Source organism: Saccostrea cucullata, unplaced genomic scaffold (genome assembly GCF_032062105.1).
Source record: "Saccostrea cucullata isolate Sc308-1 unplaced genomic scaffold, CSIRO_AGI_Scuc_v1 ctg658, whole genome shotgun sequence".
NCBI classification, from domain to species: Eukaryota; Metazoa; Mollusca; class Bivalvia; order Ostreida; family Ostreidae; genus Saccostrea; species Saccostrea cuccullata.
In genome coordinates, this window is record NW_026933693.1 from 87,501 (window position 1) to 109,762 (window position 22,262).

The window sequence follows — 22,262 nt, forward strand, 5'->3', positions numbered from 1 at the left end:
ATACAAATATACTGTACATGAAACCCATGCATTATCATATCATTTCATTCAGTAACATTTTTTTTACTTCCTTTTAAAGCATAAAATAAACAGTAACAATTCTTTATTTCCTTTTAAAGCATAAAATAAAGAAAGTCGAACCACTATAGCAACCAAGTATTCAGTGGGAAAAAAATATCAACCAAATATTCACTCTTAAGTTTAACATAAATCATGTAAGCTTAACAACAAGGTAACAAATGAATCTGTTGAAATAAATCCTTAACTAGGGCTAAATAGCACTCTGGTAATGAGACACAGTGTGTGATGATGCGTGGATTGTAATTGGTGACTAGTGAGTAACGCAGCAGTCATCTCCCAAACCTCTGCTTCGTTTCTCCGTACATATGAAGTAAGTCTGTAAATGATTTATATCCTATACTATGATGACTCCTAGTTGACCTGAAAAAGAACAGAATTCTATTGAAACACGTTATTTTGTTTTATTCGTCCAACAGATTAACAGTAGCATCACAAAGAAGACATTCCCCTGACAATATAGTTTTGTTTTATGAGAACTAAGTATACTTTTTGAATACTGTAAAAGTACTTTTTTCCATATGGTATCAATGCGATTTTTTTTGAAAATTTGTTCCAGCATAACTTAAATGCTTTTTAGGCAAATAGGGACAATCTGAAAAATCTACATAATCTTACAACTGCATGGTGATTAAACAGAAACTGCAATTCTACTGATTTATGACCCATTCATAATAAAACAATATGTTGACAGCATTCAATTTTTATGGTTTTTTACAACCTGATCAATTCTGATGACAATTTGTAAAACTAGAAGTTGAAACAATTACTTACAGAATTTCTGTGAGCCGAATCTGCCAGGGTTGAAACCCGTATAGACTCTCTCCTACCCCGAACCGAATAACTAAGTCAGGGTCAGGGAAATGGAAAGTTTCTGAAATTAACAAATGACAAGTAATATACAGACTAAACATTAGAGTAAAAACATATGTATGTTTGTATTACATTGTATATTAATGTATTTTTGTTGGCACAGTAAAACTTGTTTAGTATGAACACAGATATTGCAAGTTCACAGATATTCCAAAGTTATCTTGGATCTCCAGCTATATAAATTAAAAGAATTCTTTATGGATATAATGAATTACTCATATAGAGAAGTGATTTCATAGGTCCAAGTGACTTCGCTATGATTGAATTTTACTGTAAAGTAATAACCATCTTTCAGCAAAAAAACTGAGAGTGAAGGTGAACACATCTATAGATACACACCTATGTTTTAAACAACATTCTTTAAGCAGTTATTTCCAGGGCGTTGCCCAGATGGTCATCAGAGTACATGTACCTTCACTCAGAGTTTGAAATGCTGAACAATCAATATAAGTCTGCTGCCTATGGTATATAATTTTTGTAAACATGACATATCTGTTGTTCTATTCACCTCTTATGAACTCGTCCACAGTTGATGGGGTGATGTCCTCTATGCGCCGCTCTCTGGATGCCACCTGTTGACACAGTAATCGTGTGGTATCTACCAGAGCTTGTCGCCCATTCTCTTTTGACAACAACTGTATATCAACCTGGTTTGATTTACAATATCCTGCAAATAAGAACAAATTTATTAGTATCTTCTTTATGAAAATTTCCAAGTGGATACATGATATAAACAACTTAAATTTGTCAGCTCTTAAAAATATATATACATTCTCCAGTTTCAAGTTCTTTCATCATCAAGATAATCTTATCTCTTTTATTCAGAGTTCTCTTTATTTGGAGTGTCAAATAACCCACCGAAGTTTCATTTTTAGCAACTGGTCTTGAGAAAATTTTTTAAGGTATATCTTACATATTTCTTTGTGTAATGTTGGTCCCCTATTGTTGCCCCATTCTACCTCTCAGTGGCCCCCTTAAAAGAGAGTGTGCTCAGCAACAAACTTGAATCCCCTTCCCCCAATGATGCTTTGTAGCAACTGTTAATGATATAACACTGCTTAATGATACAAATATCACCAAGCATTGCAACTGCAACACTTAATGCCATAAATTACCGTATAACTGGTTTTTAAGGCGGGTGCAAATTTTTGCGATTTGATCCTGAAATAGGTATATTTATTTTTTGGGATTTTAATTTTTGCGATTTCACTTTGACAATAAAGTCTTTTTTTATTGAATTTTATTACTAGACATTTAAACAATAAAGTCTATTTTAATTTTTCATCGAACAAACCAAAGCATTTAAAATACAGGTGACTCTCGATGGCTTGAACTCCGATCTCTTGAAGTGAACCTCCGGTCCCGTTTTTTCCTCTATATAACTAAGCAAATTTACTCCTGATCTCTCGAACTTCTATCTCTCGAAATTCTCTATCTCTCGAACCAAAACCTGGGTCCCGTTACACATATTTCATCGAATTTTACTCTCTATCTCTCGAAGTTTTGATTGCGCTTGTATACACGCCGATCAAGCGTAAAATAGATGCAGTCTGGACTATTGCATTGATGGTTGACCTTTTCAACCACTAATGCTAAATCGCCGCTCAATGAGAGAATGATATCAATAAGTGGATGAGCATGTCAACTATTAATGCAATGATTTATGACATTTAGGGTTGCATTGCAACGCTTAATGATATTTGTATCATCAAGCAGCGTTATATCATTAGCTGTTGCTACAATGCTTTGTGGCAAGTTTGCTTAAAATTTGCACAAAGGTTCTTAAGAAGTGGAAAATGTGAAAAGTAAATAGTTCTAAATACAGAGGACACATGTCAGACAGAATGAGATGCTGGACCTGTGAACAGAAAGCTCACCTGAGCTTTTAATTCAGGTGAGCTAAAAATATTTTTATTCACATGATAGGACCTGTTTGTTTACCGTTTGTGTGAGGATGCTTCTCTTCACCAGAGTGAATAACGACGGTATATCTCCTCTGCTCCTCGTCCAAACATTTCTTCTGTGCACTGTCTATTTTTTCCTTCAACTCTTTACTTTTTCTTTTTAAATAACCTGAAGTAGGAGAAAACAAAGTTAAATATAAAAGTTTAGCTTTCCTTATATACGTGTAATACATAAATTTTTAGATTTTCTTTCTAATATTTACTGATACATCATGCAAATTATTTCAAACATATTCATAGCATGAAATTGTCTAAAATTAAAGTATATTTATTGTAATGAAAATGACTGTAGATGTTACGTTACAGTTTTATGTATCCTTGCTCAAGTCGATAATATGTTGTGTGCAAATATGCACCTTAATACATCCAATATTTACATTCCAATGTATCAGGTAGCTCTTAAATAAAGGTGGTTTTTGACTAACTGCAGAACTATAGCATTATTTTTTATATATTAGTTGCTACAGATCCCATAATGCAAATAAGGTGCAGTTTATGGCGCAAGATTTTCTGTGCACTGATTGGGAGAATTTCTACACCTTTTAAAATTGGTCAATCAATTATAATCTTTCACTCCCTAATTCTAGACACATTTTTAAATCAATCTACAAAATTTTATCTAGTTGTCTCCATAGACCAAAAAACTCACTTATTTTATAATTTTCTGCCATCCAACAAAAAATTAAAACAAGTGTATTTATTGGTCTATAGAGACAACTACAAATGATTGGGAGGTGGATAAAATACACAAATTGATTAAAGAATGTCATTTTGTCTGGAATTAGGGAATGAAAGGAAGTTGATTGACAGTTAAATGTTGGAAAGTGGTGAAATTCTCCCAAAAAGTGGGCAGAAAATTCTTTGCCCTAAATTGCACATTATTTACATTATGGGGTCTGTATCATTATAATCAAAGACTAATATGTATATAAATCCAAAATGCTACAGTTCTGCTCCTAGGTTTTGACAAGAACCTTATCTTAAGCAAGAATTGTCAATACTATAAATTTTAATAATAATAATAATGATTGTTTTTTTATATAGCGCTTTTCTAGCATAAATGCTACTCAAAGTGCTTAACAATACATTATTACCCCAGCAGACCATAACGATCTAATATCTTTCACTGTCTATAGCCAGGTACCCCTTTTACACTTGGGTGGAGTGAGGAAATTATTTATTTTGTACTGATGTCTTTATTAATAGGAACCCATTTCAATTGTGGTGGTCAGCCGGGTTCAATTCCTAGTGCCCAGATAGCTCAGTTGTTACACATGACCAGAAATTCTGGGGGCCTGGATTCGAATCCAGGTCTGGTCCATTGCATTTTCTCCTCTCCCGTTACACCATAAATAAACTAAAATTGTGTTCATTCCAGCCACTGGTCAAACAATCGTGCATAATGTAAAATGTTATATAAATTTCAATCTATCAGGGACCTATATATATTTTAAGTATATAGGTCCCTGAATCTATTAAATAAATTTCAGAGTGACACTTTTGCATTTCAATGCCATGCAAATATCTGGAACAATATGTATTTTTTCACTGTGCCCTGGCAAAATAGTGCCTCTAATATATTAACCAATTTCACACCTGTCCATTTTCTGTACTAACCATTCAAGTCATAAATACTGAAATAAGATACTCCAAATGCTATTGACCACACTATAATGTTTGCTATATCTGGGAATGAGAATTCTTCTTCACAGAGAATAAGTCCTAAGTGTGTTGGCACTTTTTTCAGGTCCCTTGCGTCAGATTTTAGTTGTGAATTCTTCCATTGGTAGGGAAACACGGGGAAGCGAACGCTGTAAAAACATTGTCTTATTAAATCCCCTACGGCTATTAAAAGATGAAAGACCCTTAAAAGTTTTTCTAACATGTTAAGATAATTATTTTAGTAGCCTGTGGTTTAAATTTTGTGTTATAACGACATTTCACAGCTCAGTTTCTCTGTTGACAAACCGGTGATCTCGTGTACCGGATGGAGAACAGCGCTGAAGAATAAAGTGTTCTTACTTGTCATTGGTTGAAAACGTTTTACTTGGGATCATTTCATTGGTTGTCTCTTTCAATGTGATAAGCGGATCTTTTGGGAACGGAGATCTGCCTTTTAAGGATTATATAAGCTCTTTTAGAATCATTATGATTGAAGGTATACTACAAAGTCATTACACTTATTTACTAGGTGATTTAAAAATATAAAAGAAACTCCTCAACCTCGTTCGGGCTTTTAAAAGTCAAATCAAAAATATTTTTTAAAGAAAGTTTTAAAAGCATCTATTTATATTTTCTGTAAACAAAAATGGTTAAAAGAAAAAAAAAGAAGAACAAGAATTAGCAAATTGCACTTTTAAAGATTACATTTTCTATACGATACTTTTAAAAGCAGTATAGAACTATTTAAGTGTTGAAACAATACAAAATCTAGACAGCATTGAACATTTCCTTATTTAAAAGATGTGAAAAAAGTAGTCGGACCACGACGAGAGTCGAACTCGCACCACCTCGATTAGAAGTCGAGTGCTCTATCCAGTTAAGCTACGTGGTCTTACTCTTTCGTCTTTATTAACGTTAATAATATAAATGGTAAATAGACGTTGTGAAATTTTCTGTGTCCTATTTCATCGTATTGCATCATCATTCATTATCTGTTGATCGAGCTCACCTCCCCCCCCCTCCCTCCCGACTGACGAGCATAGTAATGTAAAGACATTGGAATAACCATTACAATTATTTTTAGGCATTTCAGGGAACAGCGGATTCCAGTTATGATTGCATTCGAAGTTAAAATAGGCGCAAGCCGATAAGGAAGGATGTGCATGACCGCCTTGAAGGCCCTAATTGTTCCTGGGTTCTAGCTATTGTTTAGGGCAACAATGATGTCTTATAACATTATACAAAATATTTCTTGGTTTCTTTTGACATGATTGACGATTAGATAATAAATTTATATACACATGTAATATCATAATATGAAAACACAAATCTGGCATATATAGGAGTCATGAAACAAACTTAGACTTAAGGATGTACAACACACCTACCCCCAAAAATTCCTGTCGTTTAATTTTCGTTATTTTTGTATATTTAGTACATGACTATATCTACTGCATGTATGCATATTTTGGACAAAATCGTTCGAGTGGTTTTTGGACAGGAACTTCCGAAAGTTACCCCCCTTTAGTTGTTTACAAGGAGAGAAATTTTTAATCAATGAACTACTTAAACCTTGATTTTCAAAAAAACCAGGTTAGATATAAATGTCAAATTTCATTGGCTTATTCTTTTAACCATTTAACACAAAAACATAGTCATCTTTTTGATATACATATCATCAAAACAATTTTTAAAGACCTTAAACTGAAAAACTATGAATTTTCTAAGCCTTGAAAATTGCGTATTTTTCAAATTCAAAATTTTTTTGTGAAAAAACCTGTCGTTTAATTTTTGTAAAAAACTTTCTTTAGGTAGCTGGTAGTAAAAATAATCTTAATAATTTTTTGTATAATTTTTGTACGACCAGTTTTGATTTAATAGCGGAAAATTACCCCCTCCCCCTTTCTCAATAAAACACGTTCCCGCGCGTCTTTCAGACGGGGGTCGATCACTTTGTTATATCAATCTACAAATACACATTTAAAAAATTAAATTGGAATATTGCTTTTGCTTCAAAAATATATTAACTTACAAATTTAAAAGTTCTCATATGTAAAGCTTATTTAAATGTAGATTTTTAGGCAATTTTTGAATACCCCTATCACCCCCACCCCTTCCTTTTTTGCGTCGCAGACCATTTAGCGTTTGACGAAACGTCGTTTACAGTGCAAATATACTGGTATTTCGTCAAGAATCCCGCAGGTATGCATTAGTTTTTAAATTCATGAATGCAGAATAAATATTGACTACTCTTTTTATATGTATCAGGAAAAAATTACTGAAAGATTTTAGTGTCTAGTCCATATACGTATGCGTTATGCATTCCTAGTATCTCATGAAACCTGGATACGAATTCAAGTTTTGTTGAACTTGAATATGTTGATTTTTAATTTTATTTCTTTAATTTTATTCATTAAAAAAAATGGTGTATGTTCAACTCTCCTGTCCTGTGATATAAATGGAATAATTGTAGTTTCTTTCATGTCATCTTTTCAAACGAGACAGTATGTGGCCGTGGGGATACATCGACATTTGCATTAGATGTACATACACCCCTCATGATATTGTACGCATTTCTTTCAATGTCGTCGCTTCTAAAGTTAAAATGAAAATTCCGTATTCGTCCACATGAACATCAAAATATCAATAATTAAACTCTTCATCTATTTCAATTTATATCAAATCGCACATTGATATTTTCTAAAATCTTATAGGCTACGTTTTGTTTTGATTCGAGGAAATGCGAACCGACATTGTTGACAGAAAGTCAAAGTTACGATTTGCTGCAATAGGATATTCATGAATGCAGATAATTTCAGTAACAAGTAAACAATTCTTTTCAATTCTATACTTACATTGTGCATTTGAGGTCTATAGTATTCAATTCTCGGATTTATCAGGTCTTTGGATTCTGTGGAAAACCGTGAATAAAGGGAGGAAAATAAACATCTCCTACATTATCAGAGTTGTTCCTCTTTGATCAGTAAGGGTCTGAGAACAACATCGATTTTACATTGTAACAAGTTTTTTGTTTATTTATTGTTGTTTTATTTAATTAAAGAAGAAAAACAATATTTATATCGTGTATGCACAAATTGTAATGAAGACCATTAATCGGAATGTTATATAGCCAATTGTACATAATTAGAATTTCGGCAATGTAAAATAAAATTTTACGAATAAAAAAAAATGCTGCGCTTTGATCAAAAATACAATTTTTTGTATATGAAATGAAATGAAATAAACATTAAGGGATGGTATTTTAAGTCTTGCTTTTTACGGAGTTTAATCGGGTTAATTAAAAAAAATACTAATTAATTGAGTATGGTACGCACAATCACAGCCAAGCCCCATATCCCAATTTTCTTTCATGATTGATATACATCGGGATCGTTTACTCGTATTTTTGACGCTTTATTTCTGACGTTAAATTTGACGTTACGTCAAACGTTCAATTGAAATCGCAAGAGTTATCTCCCCCAGTGTGTTGTACGTCTTTAAGTCAAATTTTCAATCGCCTATAAATATTCATTAATAATTACGGAATTTATTTATAAATTTGCAGATGATAACATCTCTGTGAAATAACATTGAAAAATATTTTAATTTTGGTTTGCTTCAGCCTTGACTTCTACAATATTTTATAATCAAATATAGATTTTGACTTTTAAGCTTAAGATCCCGGGGCTGATCTTACTATCAGAATTTCGGAGAGCGTAGTACCTGTAACAAAGACTGATCTGATTTCAATCAGATTGATATGGGAGTAAAAAAAACGAACGTCATTGATTGTGTGTGTGTGTGTGTGTGTGTGTGTGGGGGGGGGGGGGGGGTTGAGTCTGCATGATGCGCTGCGCTAGCTCTCTACGATGCTTATGAATAAGAATTTATCATATCATCGGTCTTTAATTGACTTTTTCATTCACTAAAATTCCTGATGTTCTGTGTAAGCTTCGGTTTTTAAAAACTTTATCTTAATTAACCGCTTAATTTATAGATCAAACAGAATTAGAAAATAGCAAGAAAATATAATCGGACCACGACGAGAGTCGAACTCGCATAACCTCGATTAAAAGTCGAGTGCTTTAACCAGTTAAGCTACGTGGTCTTCATCTCTGTAATGTGCATAGGTTAGGCTATTGAAATGCCAGAAAGTAGAAGAAATTGTGAAATGTTCATGAAAAATCCATTTTCCTTGTTTCATTGAATTGCATCATCAAATTCTTAATCTAATCTTAGTCATCCATTCAACGTTTAGAAGATAAAATTTGCAAGTTATGCTGCATCCTTAAATATGTGTCATATAGACGCCGATGGTGATTAAGGTAAAAGAAAGTATATTATTTATTCAAATAAAACCTTTTTTCATCCGAAAAAATGGCGCGAAATTTATTATAATCATGTGACTATCACGTGACAATTTCAAGCGCAGAGTTTAAAAATGTCGGACAGCGAAGACAATGTGCCGAATTTGTGTACAAAGAAATCTCGTATGTCGCTCAATCTAAATGCCGATGGATCTGGAGATGATCAGGTTACATTTTTTTTTAACAAACAGCTAAATTATTTATTTAACATGTGTCAAGAGGCCTTATAAATAACATCTAAATAGGTCTAAAATACAATAGCCAGGATATATCCCACTAAAAATACAACATTATGCACATCATGGTCTTAGTCATTGTCATTATGCATATATATCTATTGCATTGTGAAATCAGTAGAAAACTGTTAAGAGAGTTTGGAATTGGTAACTAAAATTAGATAGAATTGTGTTCCTCAAATCTGTATAGATAGTTTTCAGTAGACCCAAATTAACAAGAGTTATTTCCCATTGGCCGCCATATTGGGGGTCAACATCCTCATATTCCTTCATTATTCAACCAACTTTAAATTTTTAAACCGGCAGTTGTGGGGTGTGAAGCATTGTTTTTCTTTCAAATATATATTTGTTAGAGGCAGCTCCTTTATTTCATAATTTTTTTCCATAAAGATTTTCCCCTAAATATTTCTGCTACACCCTCTTATATTTGGTAGGACAAAGAGGGAAAAATACCAGGTTGACCCCCAATATGGCGGCCAACGGGAAACAACTCTTGTTAATTTGGGTCTACTGAAAACTATCTATAGTCAATAGTTTACAAATTTTTGTTTTCTGAAGTGAATGAATTACACTTCCATATATTTACATACCTGTCAACATGGCCAAAATTTTTCGGGGGAGAAAACGCGCGACGACCTCTTGCAAATACAAAAAGTCGCGCATTTCACTGTTTATAGAACAAAAATAAACAACTTACAAGATAAACCTTTAATTATTAATATTAACATTATCATTAATTCATGAAATTTAGTTTATTAATTCATACATTGTTTAGACACTTGTACAATGTGATTTAATTTTGAAATTATATATAAAAATTTATGTTCACTATCTATTCTGTCTGTCCATAAGAGCATAATTTATATAAAATTCATGGCAAATGTTGTAGCTGAACTTGGCAATTTGAATTACAAAAATTAATAAGGTTCTGCAGACAGTCTGAGTTTCCAGCTTTTAATAGATGTATGAATGGATTTTTCTCACTAACTCTAAGGAACCGGAGTTGTGTCCCGGATTTAAAGATCTGAAATTGAAATAATTGGCAAATCTGCATGCTTATATTCTTAAAATAATGTGTAAATCTAGTATGAATGACATACATGGACAATGTATTTTTTTTTTTAATCTCATAACATATACCGGGTATATATATCAGAATTTTTAAATATAATACTTTATTTAAGTAATGTTCTAATGTGCGAATTTTATATTTTTTAATTTTAGAAATGCATTACCCTGTTTAGCTTTGTAAATTTAAAGAAGTCTTCTAAACACACTGTCTTGTTGCTCTGTAGTTTCAGGGACTGTTATATGCTGATGTTGATGCAGGATTTACTAAGACATTGAATCTCAAAATCTGTGGGGAAATTTTTAGACTCTTCATTTATATTAGCTTCCAGGAAATTGTTTCCTTCTCCTTGTTAAATTAATAATAGAGTACTGTAGCTACAACTTTCCTGATCACTGTATTGTTTATGGAGAAATAGTTTTGTCATATGCACTTGTAAACTTATTTGCAGCAAAGTATCAAGTACTTCCATATCGTTATTTACCGTCATGTTCTGTAAAAATTTTCACATCTGGCATCTCTGTCTTTGATAATATACACTTTTAATGAGAATAAGGAGCAATTACAACTGCAATTACATCTGCTAGCACAGTTGACACCTTGTTGATTACCTGTTATCAGTGGCAATAAACAGATTAGCTACGGATATGCACTGCATGACATCCATTTTTGTGTTGACTAGTTGGTATTTTACGAACCGAAGTAGGTAAAAAAATCCGGATTTTTCAAAATCGGTAGAAACGGCAGTTAAAAAAAAATTCGGTAGACAGTCGGTAGGGATGGTTAAAAATCGGTAGACTCCCGATAAATTCGGGAGAGTTGACAGGTATGTATTTACATATTTTAGGATGACATATCATCTACAGCGAGTGCCAGCACTATTATGGAGGATGCTTCCACTAGAAGTGACACCCCCACACAAGGAGTAGGGGGACGGAGGGGAAGGGGCAGAAACAAAAAATGGAGGCCTAAACTGCAGTTCAAGTGTACAAACTTTGTCAAGGTTTTGTAACTTTACTAATGTTTTTTTGTATTCTAATGAGTAATTCCAATGTTTCAAACTGTTCCAAGCAAACATACTGATCATTATTTTAATGTTGATTAATGTATTTCATGAGATAATTAAATTTTAGATAACAAGGTTTGAATGTATATAAACATTCATTATAACTGTATTCATTAAGGGATTATTTCATCATTTTTTTTCTTCTCATTCTTCTAATGTAGTCTTAATATTTTTTTCAATTAAAAAATTCTGATTGAAACAAAATTAACAGGAGGATCATGGTCAGCCGATTTTTGGAATCGATGTCAACCGTCACACCAAGGAGGGGGAACCCATTATATTTGCATCTGTAGGCCACAACAGGGTATGTAACTGTTACTATATATAGGCCACAATGGGGTATATAACTGTTACTATATATAGTCCACAATGGGGTATATAACTTTTACTATATATAGGCCAGTAGGCCACAATGGGGTATATAACTTTAACTATACATAGGCCAGTAGCCCACAATGGGGTATGTAACTGTTACTATAAATAGGCCACAACAGGGTATGTAATGTAACTGTTACTATATATAGGACACAACAGAGTATGTAACTCCGAATATATTTTAGCTACATCAGGACATGGATTGTTTGGTTACCAGGTAATCATAAATATATATTGAATATTGCTGAACATTAGACTTTACCTTACCTAAAGCTTCTTTGAAGTAAGCTGTATAGATTACCATTTTTTTTTGCAGGTAACAATATATGAACTCCAGGAGAATGGGAAAATAAAGCTAGTGCAGGCTTATGCAGATCCATGTGTATCCTCTTATGTAACAGGAAGTCAATCCACATTAATACATTGTATACAGGGAATTTTCACCTTAGTTTCATTTCGTTTTAAATAACATCTTGATCTGACGTTCTTTGGTCTCAGACATAAGTCTAGGCACCGTGTTATTTTACTATCAGTCTTTAATGATATACCCAGACAGATGAGAATTTCTACTGCTGTGCCTGGTCATATGACAATGTTACTGGACAACCATTGGTCGCTGTGGCTGGTCTAAGGGGGATAATCAGGATTTTAAGTCCCATAGCTCTCTGTTGTGTCAAGGTTTGTGCATTTTGGTTTTTATTTTATTATTCTCTAGTTCTGATTTACATGCACATTGATCCCAGAACATGTATAAAACAAGTTTATAATGTCTATCTGCTTAATATGTTGCAGTCATATTTTTCACAGAGAAGTTTAGTTGATAAATAATGTAAAACAGACATGTTACAATGCAATTACAGATGTCCTTAGAGATTTATATAAACTTACTGTAGCTGATTTATGGGATTGTTTGTAGTTCTTGTGTTTGTTAGAATGTTTTCCAATTTTTTCAGCATTTTGTTGGACATGGTATAGCAGTCAATGAGCTTAAATTTCACCCAAGAGACCCAAACATGTTACTCTCAGCATCCAAAGGTCAGTGATCTAGAATTGTTTTGAATTTTAGTTATTTCAAAAACAATTTAATACATGTATAACGAAAGATATGCAGTGAAATATCTGCAAGCTCACAGAAAAGATACAAGGCTTTGTTCTTTTATTGCAGACCACACCATTAGGTTATGGAATGTAAAGACTGATGTTTGTGTGGTGAAGTTTGGTGGGGTGGATGGTCACAGAGATGAAGTACTCAGTGCAGTAAGTTCAAATTTTTAGTGCAGAAAGTTCACACTCTTAGTTAGCAAAGTCCTATTTTATGTGAAGATCACTGTGAAAATATATCTGATGATAAAAGGAGCTTTGGATATGAAGTAGATTTTTTTACAGTCATTTGTAGGTGTAGTAAATTAATTTGACACATCTTGTTTGTAGGATTTCAATATAACTGGGAGTATGATCACCACGTGTGGTATGGACCACTCCCTCAAGATATGGAAGACCGACACAGAGGCCATTCAAACAGCGATGGAAGATTCCTACACATACAACGCAGCCAAAACCAACAGGTTCTTTATTAGCTGCTGAACTCAATTGTTATGGTTTATATTAGTCTTTGACCATAATGCTACAGATCCTGGAATGCAAAAAAAATTGAAATTTATGGCACATGATTTTTTGTGAATTGTTTGGAAGAATTTCTCCACTTTCAAACTTTGGTATATCATCTACCTTTCCCTCTCTACCATAATTCTAGACACTAAATATATAAAACCATAATGCTACAGTTCTGCAGCTAGTTCATATCAAATATACACATACAATGCAGTGTCATTGGCAGCACAGAGGATAGAGCCTTCGTTTTAGAGTAGTGGAGTAAGTACTTGATCCTTACTTCACGAGTTAGAATCCCACTATGAGAGTTTGAGACAGTTCCTTCGGATGAGACTGTTTAAACTGAGGTTCTGTTTCACAGTAAGTACTAGCTGCAGAACTGTAGCTCTCCGAAAAAAATATATTGATAGACCAGAGAGCTACAGTGCCACCCATTGAAAAAACTGTATATTTATTGCGCACAAAAAAGTGCGCTGTTTCTCGATTATTTTTCTCCGTGTTTTTAGAACTGCCATCTCAAAATATTACTAACAGATTTTTTCACTGTTTCCACAACATAACATTCCGTATAATTGTTTTTAATAGCCCTTCTGGTCCTGAAATTGAGATCATCGAAAATTTCGTCTATTTATACTGCCATTTTGGTTTGCAAGTTAATTCAGTCCAACGCGCTTCGTTCAGATGTAAACTACGAAAGTAATTGATAGAAGAGTAAGGACTTTGTTGAAATCTAGCTTTTTTCGCAACTGAGGTCAGAATTTGGAAGAATTAATCCAGAACCGAGCGCACTTTTTTGTGCGCAATAAATATACAGTTTTTTCAATGGGTGGCACTGTAGCTCTCCGGTCTATCAAAATAATTTTTTCGGAGAGCTACAGTTCTGCAGCTAAGTAAGTACTGGCACAAAAAAAGTAACCAAACTGCTCAAAGATTCTAAGTGCTGAGTAAAGATCTAAATTTTTAGTCCTCCCCAGAAAGTAGTGGCATCTTGTTATGAGTGAAAATTTTTTGAAAGCAGCGAGTAGAAAAATGTGGTCTTTCACTCATAAATGAGGAAAGTAATCTTTATCTATCTTATGGTGAATTAATTCATGTTTTAATTTTCCTACAGACCCTTTCCTACGGTAGCTCAACATTTCCCAGACTTCTCCACCAGAGATATACACAGAAATTACGTAGACTGTGTACGATGGTTCGGCAATTTTATACTCTCAAAGGTAAATCTCTCTCTGTGTGCTTAAATATTATACATGTAATTTGATGTGATTATAGTATCATTTTTGTGTGTGAGAATAAATGTTTAAAGAAAAGTACACAAACTGTATTACGATCAGTGTTTAGACATAAGTATAACCCACAAAAAATTGATTGGAGATTGTGCCTAATTAAAATAACTAAAATGGGACACTAGTATTTTTTTTATGTTGCCTGATATTTTATATTCTGTACCACTGGGCAATTTGGAAATTACGTCAATCTAAAAATAACATTTTAAAAAACTTAATTTGCAGATACTTTTATTCAGTTATATTATTAAGAATAATTTTCATTCGTGATAAGAGGAAAAATTTTAGTCAATAAATATATGAAGGAAAAATAGCAGTGAGGTGCTAGTCTGAATTACATTTAACTCTAGTCATGCAATTTTATTTCTCGGAATTATGGTTCCATATAAATTTAACTATGACTGTACATAAACTTGTGAAATTTGTATCATTTTCTGAAACTGGTATCTACTTTCTTTTTCTGCCCTGTAGTCTTGTGAGAACTGTATCATTTGTTGGAAGCCTGGCCCCCTCTCCGAGCCTAACTACCCCCTGAAGCTGAGTGACAGCACGGTGTCCATCCTCCATCGCTTTGACTACAAGGACTGCGACATCTGGTACATGAGGTTTGGTCTGGATTTCTGGCAGAAGGTGAGTGTTGGCATTCCATCATTAATGACTTGATACATGTTCATCTATCCCAAAGCTTTAAAAGGATTAAAGAAATAAATTGAATCCTATGTTATATTAAATACATAGGGGAGGGGTCAGACTTTCAGACTTTATATAGTTCCTTCACCCTAAAAAAAAATGTGAAAGTATGTTTAACTATTTTTTATCGGTTTCACAAAAATATATATATATTTTTTGTAAAATAACTTATTAAAGTTACATCAAGATAAGTAATTACCGCGGTAAGTTAATTTAGTTTTATCCTTCTTTTGCTTGAAAGTGCTAAAAAGAACACCAGTGCATAGTAAGAGCATTTATGCGTATATATCAAATACCATGAATATATGGAAGTGATGTGGAAGTCCCAACCACATATTCTTTAAGTATTTAACCTATGATATCTGGAATCCTCTGATATCTCGAAGTTTTTTCTCAGTCCTATCAGGCAGGGGTAGACATTAACTTTTATGTCCACTTGTCCTTCGGGCAAGTGATTTACAATTTTGACTTGTCCGAATGCAAAATTTGGTTGCCCAAAATTTTTGAAGAAAAAAACAGTTGATGTACCTTAATTTGTTATAAATATAAAAGTTAACAAATTAATCTCTATTTTGAAGCCGGAAAAAATGTTGATATGATGGTGATGCGACATTTGTAAATGTACATGTTTGTAAAACACTTTCCTGTCATTTAACCATAATCCTGAAAACACACAAAGTGCTGCAGGAATATTATTTTCTTTGGATTTTTTTTGAAATTTTAATTTTTCCTCTAAATGATTGAGGTCAAGCTAAATGAAAAGAGTTATGTTTTGAATCAAGATACATTGTGCACTGTGAATAATTGGTGTATATAATTCATATAATTCCTTAATTGGGTACATAAAGTATTCTGTAATCTCTATTTAATAATAAGACTGTAACGTAAGTTGTCAGACAGATGATCGTTTTTTAAACTACGAAAGAAAACAGAATTCTGAATAGAGGTAAGATCCAGAAATGCTACCGAGGGATTCCGAATGCAATAATAATGTCCCATTTTGGGCGGAAATCAAGTGTTTAATATTTATTGTGTTGTTTATAACCTTAAGTGAGATTAAAAAAATGTTTCTATCAGAAATATCCACTTGCCCAATCGGACAAGTACATTGATACTTTCACTTGCCCGAACTGAGAATTTACTTGTCCCGGGCAACCGGACAACCGTTAATGTCGATCCCTGTCAGGTTTGAGATAACAAAGTTTGACTGTATATAAATTACATAACTTTGATAAATCAATAAGCAGCATAAAGCCAGTTATGAATACCAGTACAAATTGGATTTATATATTTTATTATTATGACTAAAACTAAAAATAATATAGATGAAATCAATTTTAACAATATAATTTACATAGGGAAAGGTGAAAGGAGATTATTTCCAAGAATACGTTGTGCATAGTATGACATGAAAAAAAAAATTTTTTTTAAAAAGAAGCTTAGATATTTGATTCAATACTAATATAAACTACCCTAGATGTACATTATATCCACTGAGTTCTATTCCCACTTCCCCTTTCTGCTGTTTTAGCAGAAATCGTGTAATATCCAGAGTGAATTGTGGGGGGCTCAGGGGGGATATCGGGAGCTATGTATTCTCTTCTACTTTCCTGCCACCTCTCTTGATCCGCCCACGGCCTGTAAGCTGGATCATTAAAAGCCCTCACATCATAAGCACTTCCCTCGGTTCGTGGATCCCTCCTGATATAATGGGGCTCCCTAGGGGGACGAGGCTTGGGGAGGGTGGTAATTCTGTTCAGCATATCGGGCATGCTCTGACTATATCTAGGTTGAGGGCGGCGAATGATATCTATGTTCTGGGCGGTAAAGTAGGGGTTTCTTGGTCTCTCCCTGTATCCGTAATATTGTGGCCTTCTTGAAGGTGGATATAGGTCTACTTGGCTTTTACTGCGGTTGCACAGATAGGGATTGTAGATAGGACGTGATGGAGTTGGCCTGTAGTAATCACGTCTATCCATGTACCGATTTTCTATCCTCCTTGGTAATGTTCTTACATCACGTTGAATCCCAGGGTACCTGATCATATCTCTTGTGATCCTGTTTTCTACTGTGTTCCTCTTATGCCTCTTTTTCTTGGAATCCTCCTTGACTTTCATTTTCGGGGAAACCTCAGGCGCCTTCTTTCTTCGATATTCTGCTTTAAGGAGTTTCTCCACTTCACTGGCATCCGCATTCTTTAGAATTTCTATTGGAATGCCTCTTCTTTTCTTTTCTTCCTTCAAAGGAACACTCCCATTCATGATGGGTTTGTACATTTCATCTGAATTCTGTGTTCTATTTTTGCAGCAATAGTAGTAAATGAGAGCTGCGATGGCACCTATGACCATGATACCCGCTGCTATAGAGGAAAACACAGTAACATAGAACAGGGTCTCGTCACATTCAAAATCACTCATTTCATAACTTCTCACATCCATTCCTAGCCTGTGGATTGGAGACTTACATACATAGCTGCTGTTGGATTGGTGGATAATTCTGACTTTTGTCATTAACATCCACTCTTGGAAACCAATAAGTTCACATCCACACAAGAAATTGCTGTTGGAAAAATCCACTTCTTGTAGTTTCTTCAGCACAGAGAAAGTGGAAGAGTGGAGAAGATGGATAGGGTTATCACTCATGCTGATTTTCTCTAAGTTTGGACAGGAGTTGAAAGTTCCCTCAGTCAAGTATCTTAGTTTATTGTGGCTCAGATCAACACTTTTTATCTGATATAATGACTGCATTGTGTTGTAAAGTTCAATATCATTAGAGATGTAGTTGTGTTGTAATTGGAGAACCAACAAGTCACTCAAAAAGACAAATACTGCTGGATTGAGTTGACTGAGGTTATTTTGGCTAAGATCTAACTCTTTCAGGTCATACATGGCATAAAATGATTGGTCATCCATTTCACTGATCTTGTTACCATGGAGATCTATAGATTTGGCCGTCTTCCAGCCAGCATTCCTCAACCTCACAATCTTGTTATTGGACAAGTCAATCACATCAGGTGACTTCGGACGGAATGTTTGATGATTGACCATTGCTATCTTATTGGAGCTGAAGTTTGTGTGGATTAACTTCCTGGAGTCCAGAAAGAGGAATTCTGGGAGCTGGATCAGGCTGTTCTGACTGATGTCAAACCTCTGAAGATTGTGAAGGCCAGTCATGGAGGAGATGTTGCTGATCCTGTTTCCAGACAGTAGCAGGTCCTCTAGGTTTCTGAGTGTACTGGGGGCCTGGTAATGTGTCATTTCATTGAAACTAAGGTCCAGCAATTTCAGAGCCTCACAGTTGGTTACAGACACTGAGTTGTCTCCAAGGCGATTCTGAGAAAGTCTCAGAGTGTGGAGGTTTGTCAGAGATTGTTTGAAAGTTTCATCTATCTGAAAGAATAACAATTTTGAATGATGTGCTCAGTCAAATCAAATTCACTCAATTTTAATTGTTTTCAGAATACTGAGAAAAGTTTCTCAACATTTTGAAATAAATGGTTTGATTATACTTGTAGGACAAATGAAACACATGGTGTAGCAACCTATCATGCATGAACATTTCAGATTTTGAATGCCCCATACTTAATTTAAAAAGCAAAACAAATTTTAAGGTAATGGTAAAACAGTAAATGAATTGATCTAAGTGATAGACCTACCTCTTTGATTTTATTGTGTGAGGCATCCAGATAAAGGAGTCCACCAATTTCAGTCACGGCATTAGAAAGTTTGTCCAGCTGATTATAGCTGATGTCCAAGACCGTGAGACGCCGGAGATAGTCCCTCAGACTTAGGGGGATTTCCCGGAGGTTGTTCCTGGCTATTTTTAGTTCAGACAAAGAGGTTCTACTAAACATTGGAATAAGATCAGTCACGTCTGTCAGGTTCATATCAGAGATATCCAGATGTTTGAGTTGTTCGAAATGAGAGGAGTTGAACATGTCTGTGAGATTTACCACGCCTATCCCAGGGTTCCCTGCTAGTGACAGGAGCTCCATTCTCACTGGGTAGACAAACGTATCAGGTTCTATAACTGAGATTGCACAGTAAGACAGATTGACATGCTTTGGAACTTGATCTGACCATCCTTGAGTATTTTCAAATGTGTCCTTGCCAATGACAGTAAAATTATTTCCTGAGAGGTCAAGGACATTTAGGGAGGTCATGACCTGAAATCTGAGTCCTAGTTTAGGGTTCTGTAATTGGTTAAAACTCATGTTAAAAACTCTGAGGTTTCTGAGGTATCTGAACGGAATGTCTGGTAGAATAAAGAAGTCATTGCGGCTGAGATCCAAAACTTCTAGAGACGACAAATGTTGAAAAATGTGGTTGTCAAGGCGCACAAGGTGATTCATGCTGAGGTCAAGGTATGTCAACCTTCTGAGGAACTTGAATATATTTGCACCCAGCACATGAAGCCTGTTATTTGATAAATAAAGCTCTTCTAAATCCATGTAGTGAGAAAAAGGAGTTTGAAGATGAGGTCCCAGATAGCTGAGAGTTATGTTGAGTTTTGTAATTTTTGGTTGAAATGTAAAGGCACTAAAGGTTAAGATTTGAGTACAGCTTACAGTGGCATTGTCACAAACACACCCCTTCATACAACCCTGGGAGGAAGGAAAAGTCCAGATTAAAAGAACACTGACACATGCAATGATCCTTGTGGTGTCTCCATAGAAGGCCATTGCAGTTCCCAAAACTTATGTAAGGTGCTACACACTGATATGACTTAGTTCCTCCTCTCGTATACAAAAAGAACCGAAAATGGAGATTTTTTTCCTTCACTGTCTTATCATGAAGAACTGATTAGTCGTCTAGCCACAAGTCTCCATGTTTTTAACTGTCCCCCTTACATACGTATACAGTACACTGATATCAACTTAATTTCCTCCTCAACTCAGTAAAGAATTCATGAAAACAAATTGTCCTTTGCATGGCAAAAGTGGAAGGTATCTCTACAAAACTATCCCAAAATAAAAGTTTTCCTGATTATGACAGAGTTTCCACCCTAAGTCTAATTAGAGGCTCTCAGATTACACTAATCACTGCATATCTAATGAGCTTTAACATGTTCAGCACACTGTGTCTTTGCATATCTTAAATGTGGTCAATCTATTCCCCAGCCTTCAGACACACATGCAGTTTAATAAAGTTATCACTAAAGAGTATTGCTGACATGAAACATGAATTATTTTGTGATAAAGTAAATCTACTTGTCAGAACTACACAGCTTAGTACAAATTATAGGGACCATTTGGAAGATGAATTTTATTTTATTAGAATTTCCATAATGATTTAAAAAAAAAGATTTATCAGTAATTATGTATCCCAATACAAATTGACATTTTATAAAGTTTTCTGCAGGGTTATTGTTTATTATTAGACAGGTGTTTAGCGAGTTAAATAAGCTTATAAAAAGTTTGTATTTTGGAGAGATTTAAATGAAAAGGTTTACATGGACTTTCAAAAAAAATAATTCCACCATATGAGGTACAATATACATGTGTACTTCCACTTGACATCCTCTTCCAAATCTATAATATATCAATTTCATTTAGTGCATTACATATACCAAACATGTTGGCAAAAATCCAATATACCTGACATATAATAAAAAGTACAATGTATTACTTTTTTTGACAGGTGCTAGCACTAGGAAATCAGATTGGCAAGGTGTATGTATGGGATCTTGATCTAGAAGATCCGACTCAATCAAAGTAAGTCAAAAGGGACTCAACTAAAAGTAAGTCAAATGTGACCCAATTCAGTCAAAGTAAGTCAAATGTGACCCAGTTCAGTCAAAGTAAGTCAAATGTGACCCAATTCAGTCAAAGTAAGTCAAAGGGTCAACCAATTCAAAAGTGACCCAATTCAAAAAACTCAATCAAAGTAAGTCAAAAGGGACTCAACTAAAAGCAAGTCAAAAGTGACCCAATTCAAAGCAAGTCAAATGTGACCCAATTCAGTCAAAGTAAGTCAAATGTGACCAAATTCAGTCAAAGTAAATCAAATGTGACCCAATTCAAAGTAAGTCAAATGTGACCAAACTCAATCAAAGTAAGTCAAAAGTGAATTGTAAGTCAAATATCATTCTTACTATTATAATTTAGACTACTGGTTTAAATGTCAGTTTCAAACATTTGACATTCCATCTTGCACCCAGTCATTAGATCTACAGTTTAACATAATTATTTCATTGTAACCATACCCTTTCTTTAGTGATTTCAGTACAAAAATCTGACAAGAATATCATTCCAAAGTGTGGCTTTTATTGATAAAATGTTGGAATTGTAAATTTACATTTAATTAATATGTATAGTGATAGATTTATTGTAAACAAAGCCAACATATCCACTTTCTTTTTTTAGACCCATCATTTTAACACACCCCAAATGTTACACACCAATACGTCAGATTTCCTTCACAAGAGATGGCAGCACAATGCTGGCGGTGTCTGATAATGCCACAATCTGGAGGTGGGACCGAGTCAAATGAACCGTGACAGATGTCTGTATAGATTCAGTGACCCATGACAAAGGTCAGGGCATTTTAAAACAGAAGTGTGTCTGCAACTATTTAGAGGCTGTAGTTTGGACTGAGAAGCTTGGGGAAACAAAACTTTATGAACTGGAATGTTTTGCAATGGAAGAACTATGTGTAATTTGAAGAAATTAAAGAAACAGATTGTATATAGATTTTATCTTCAAAAATTTTTTTTCACTGGAAAGAGGATGGGGCTATGTCAATGATTCATTGTTTGAATTTTTAGGGTGGATTAAATTTTGGCAATATTAGCAACTGTTTTTGGGATTAATGCATGTTTTATTTTTTCGCTAGAGATTGAATATTATCGCTAAAAATTAAATGTGTTTAAGTTGTAATAGTTATGTTAAATTTTTCATAGAGTTCTATTATTCAAAACGTTGTAAAACAACTTTCAAGCAAGACTTTGAAAAATATCGATTCAAGAAAATAAGGAATATTTGGGC

General features: G+C 34.1%; 3 protein-coding genes and 2 non-coding genes across 5 annotated transcripts in view; 1 reads left to right on the forward strand and 4 right to left on the reverse strand.

Annotated features, from left to right (window-relative positions):
• LOC134238956 (EF-hand calcium-binding domain-containing protein 6-like) overlaps window positions 1-4,902 on the reverse strand; it is a 27,729-nt gene extending 22,827 nt beyond the window's left edge. Inside the window, exons 1-5 of the mRNA XM_062721078.1 lie at window positions 4,533-4,902; window positions 2,893-3,024; window positions 1,460-1,618; window positions 853-952; window positions 364-441 (exon numbers count right to left, since the gene is read on the reverse strand). Of these exons, the coding sequence (XP_062577062.1) occupies window positions 364-441; window positions 853-952; window positions 1,460-1,618; window positions 2,893-3,024; window positions 4,533-4,800 (737 nt within the window). The 5' untranslated portion in view covers window positions 4,801-4,902. The remainder of the gene's footprint in view (window positions 1-363; window positions 442-852; window positions 953-1,459; window positions 1,619-2,892; window positions 3,025-4,532) is intronic.
• A 493-nt stretch (window positions 4,903-5,395) lies between these two features.
• Window positions 5,396-5,469, reverse strand: Trnar-ucu (transfer RNA arginine (anticodon UCU)). Its single transcript has one exon. It is a non-coding gene; the product is annotated as a tRNA-Arg (tRNA).
• Window positions 5,470-8,611: 3,142 nt separating this feature from the next.
• Trnak-uuu (transfer RNA lysine (anticodon UUU)) lies at window positions 8,612-8,685 on the reverse strand. The gene has a single exon. It is a non-coding gene; the product is annotated as a tRNA-Lys (tRNA).
• A 316-nt stretch (window positions 8,686-9,001) lies between these two features.
• LOC134238971 (polycomb protein eed-like) lies at window positions 9,002-21,904 on the forward strand. The gene is made up of 12 exons (XM_062721118.1): window positions 9,002-9,111; window positions 11,097-11,252; window positions 11,527-11,619; window positions 12,007-12,072; window positions 12,243-12,368; window positions 12,644-12,725; window positions 12,856-12,947; window positions 13,122-13,255; window positions 14,413-14,518; window positions 15,059-15,217; window positions 20,917-20,990; window positions 21,642-21,904. The coding sequence occupies exons 1-12, from the start codon at window positions 9,019-9,021 to the stop codon at window positions 21,766-21,768; spliced, it is 1,308 nt and encodes a 435-aa protein (XP_062577102.1). The 5' UTR covers window positions 9,002-9,018; the 3' UTR covers window positions 21,769-21,904.
• On the reverse strand, window positions 16,690-20,134 carry LOC134238959 (toll-like receptor 3). Its single transcript, XM_062721081.1, has 2 exons — window positions 18,933-20,134; window positions 16,690-18,666 (listed from the first exon to the last, which is right to left on the reverse strand). Exons 1-2 carry the CDS (start codon window positions 19,956-19,958, stop codon window positions 16,762-16,764), a joined length of 2,931 nt encoding a protein of 976 aa, XP_062577065.1. The 5' UTR covers window positions 19,959-20,134; the 3' UTR covers window positions 16,690-16,761.
• Window positions 21,905-22,262: the final 358 nt, after the last annotated feature.

Coding starts and splice junctions, on each gene's coding strand:
- LOC134238971 (XM_062721118.1), top strand. CDS start 9,019: ATGTCGGACAGCGAAGACAATGTGCCGAATTTGTGTACAAAGAAATCT. Junction 13,256..14,412: donor AACGCAGCCAAAACCAACAG/GTTCTTTATTAG, acceptor ATTTTCCTACAG/ACCCTTTCCTACGGTAGCTC. Junction 20,991..21,641: donor GAAGATCCGACTCAATCAAA/GTAAGTCAAAAG, acceptor TTCTTTTTTTAG/ACCCATCATTTTAACACACC.
- LOC134238959 (XM_062721081.1), bottom strand. CDS start 19,958: ATGGCCTTCTATGGAGACACCACAAGGATCATTGCATGTGTCAGTGTT. Junction 18,667..18,932: donor CACACAATAAAATCAAAGAG/GTAGGTCTATCA, acceptor TTATTCTTTCAG/ATAGATGAAACTTTCAAACA.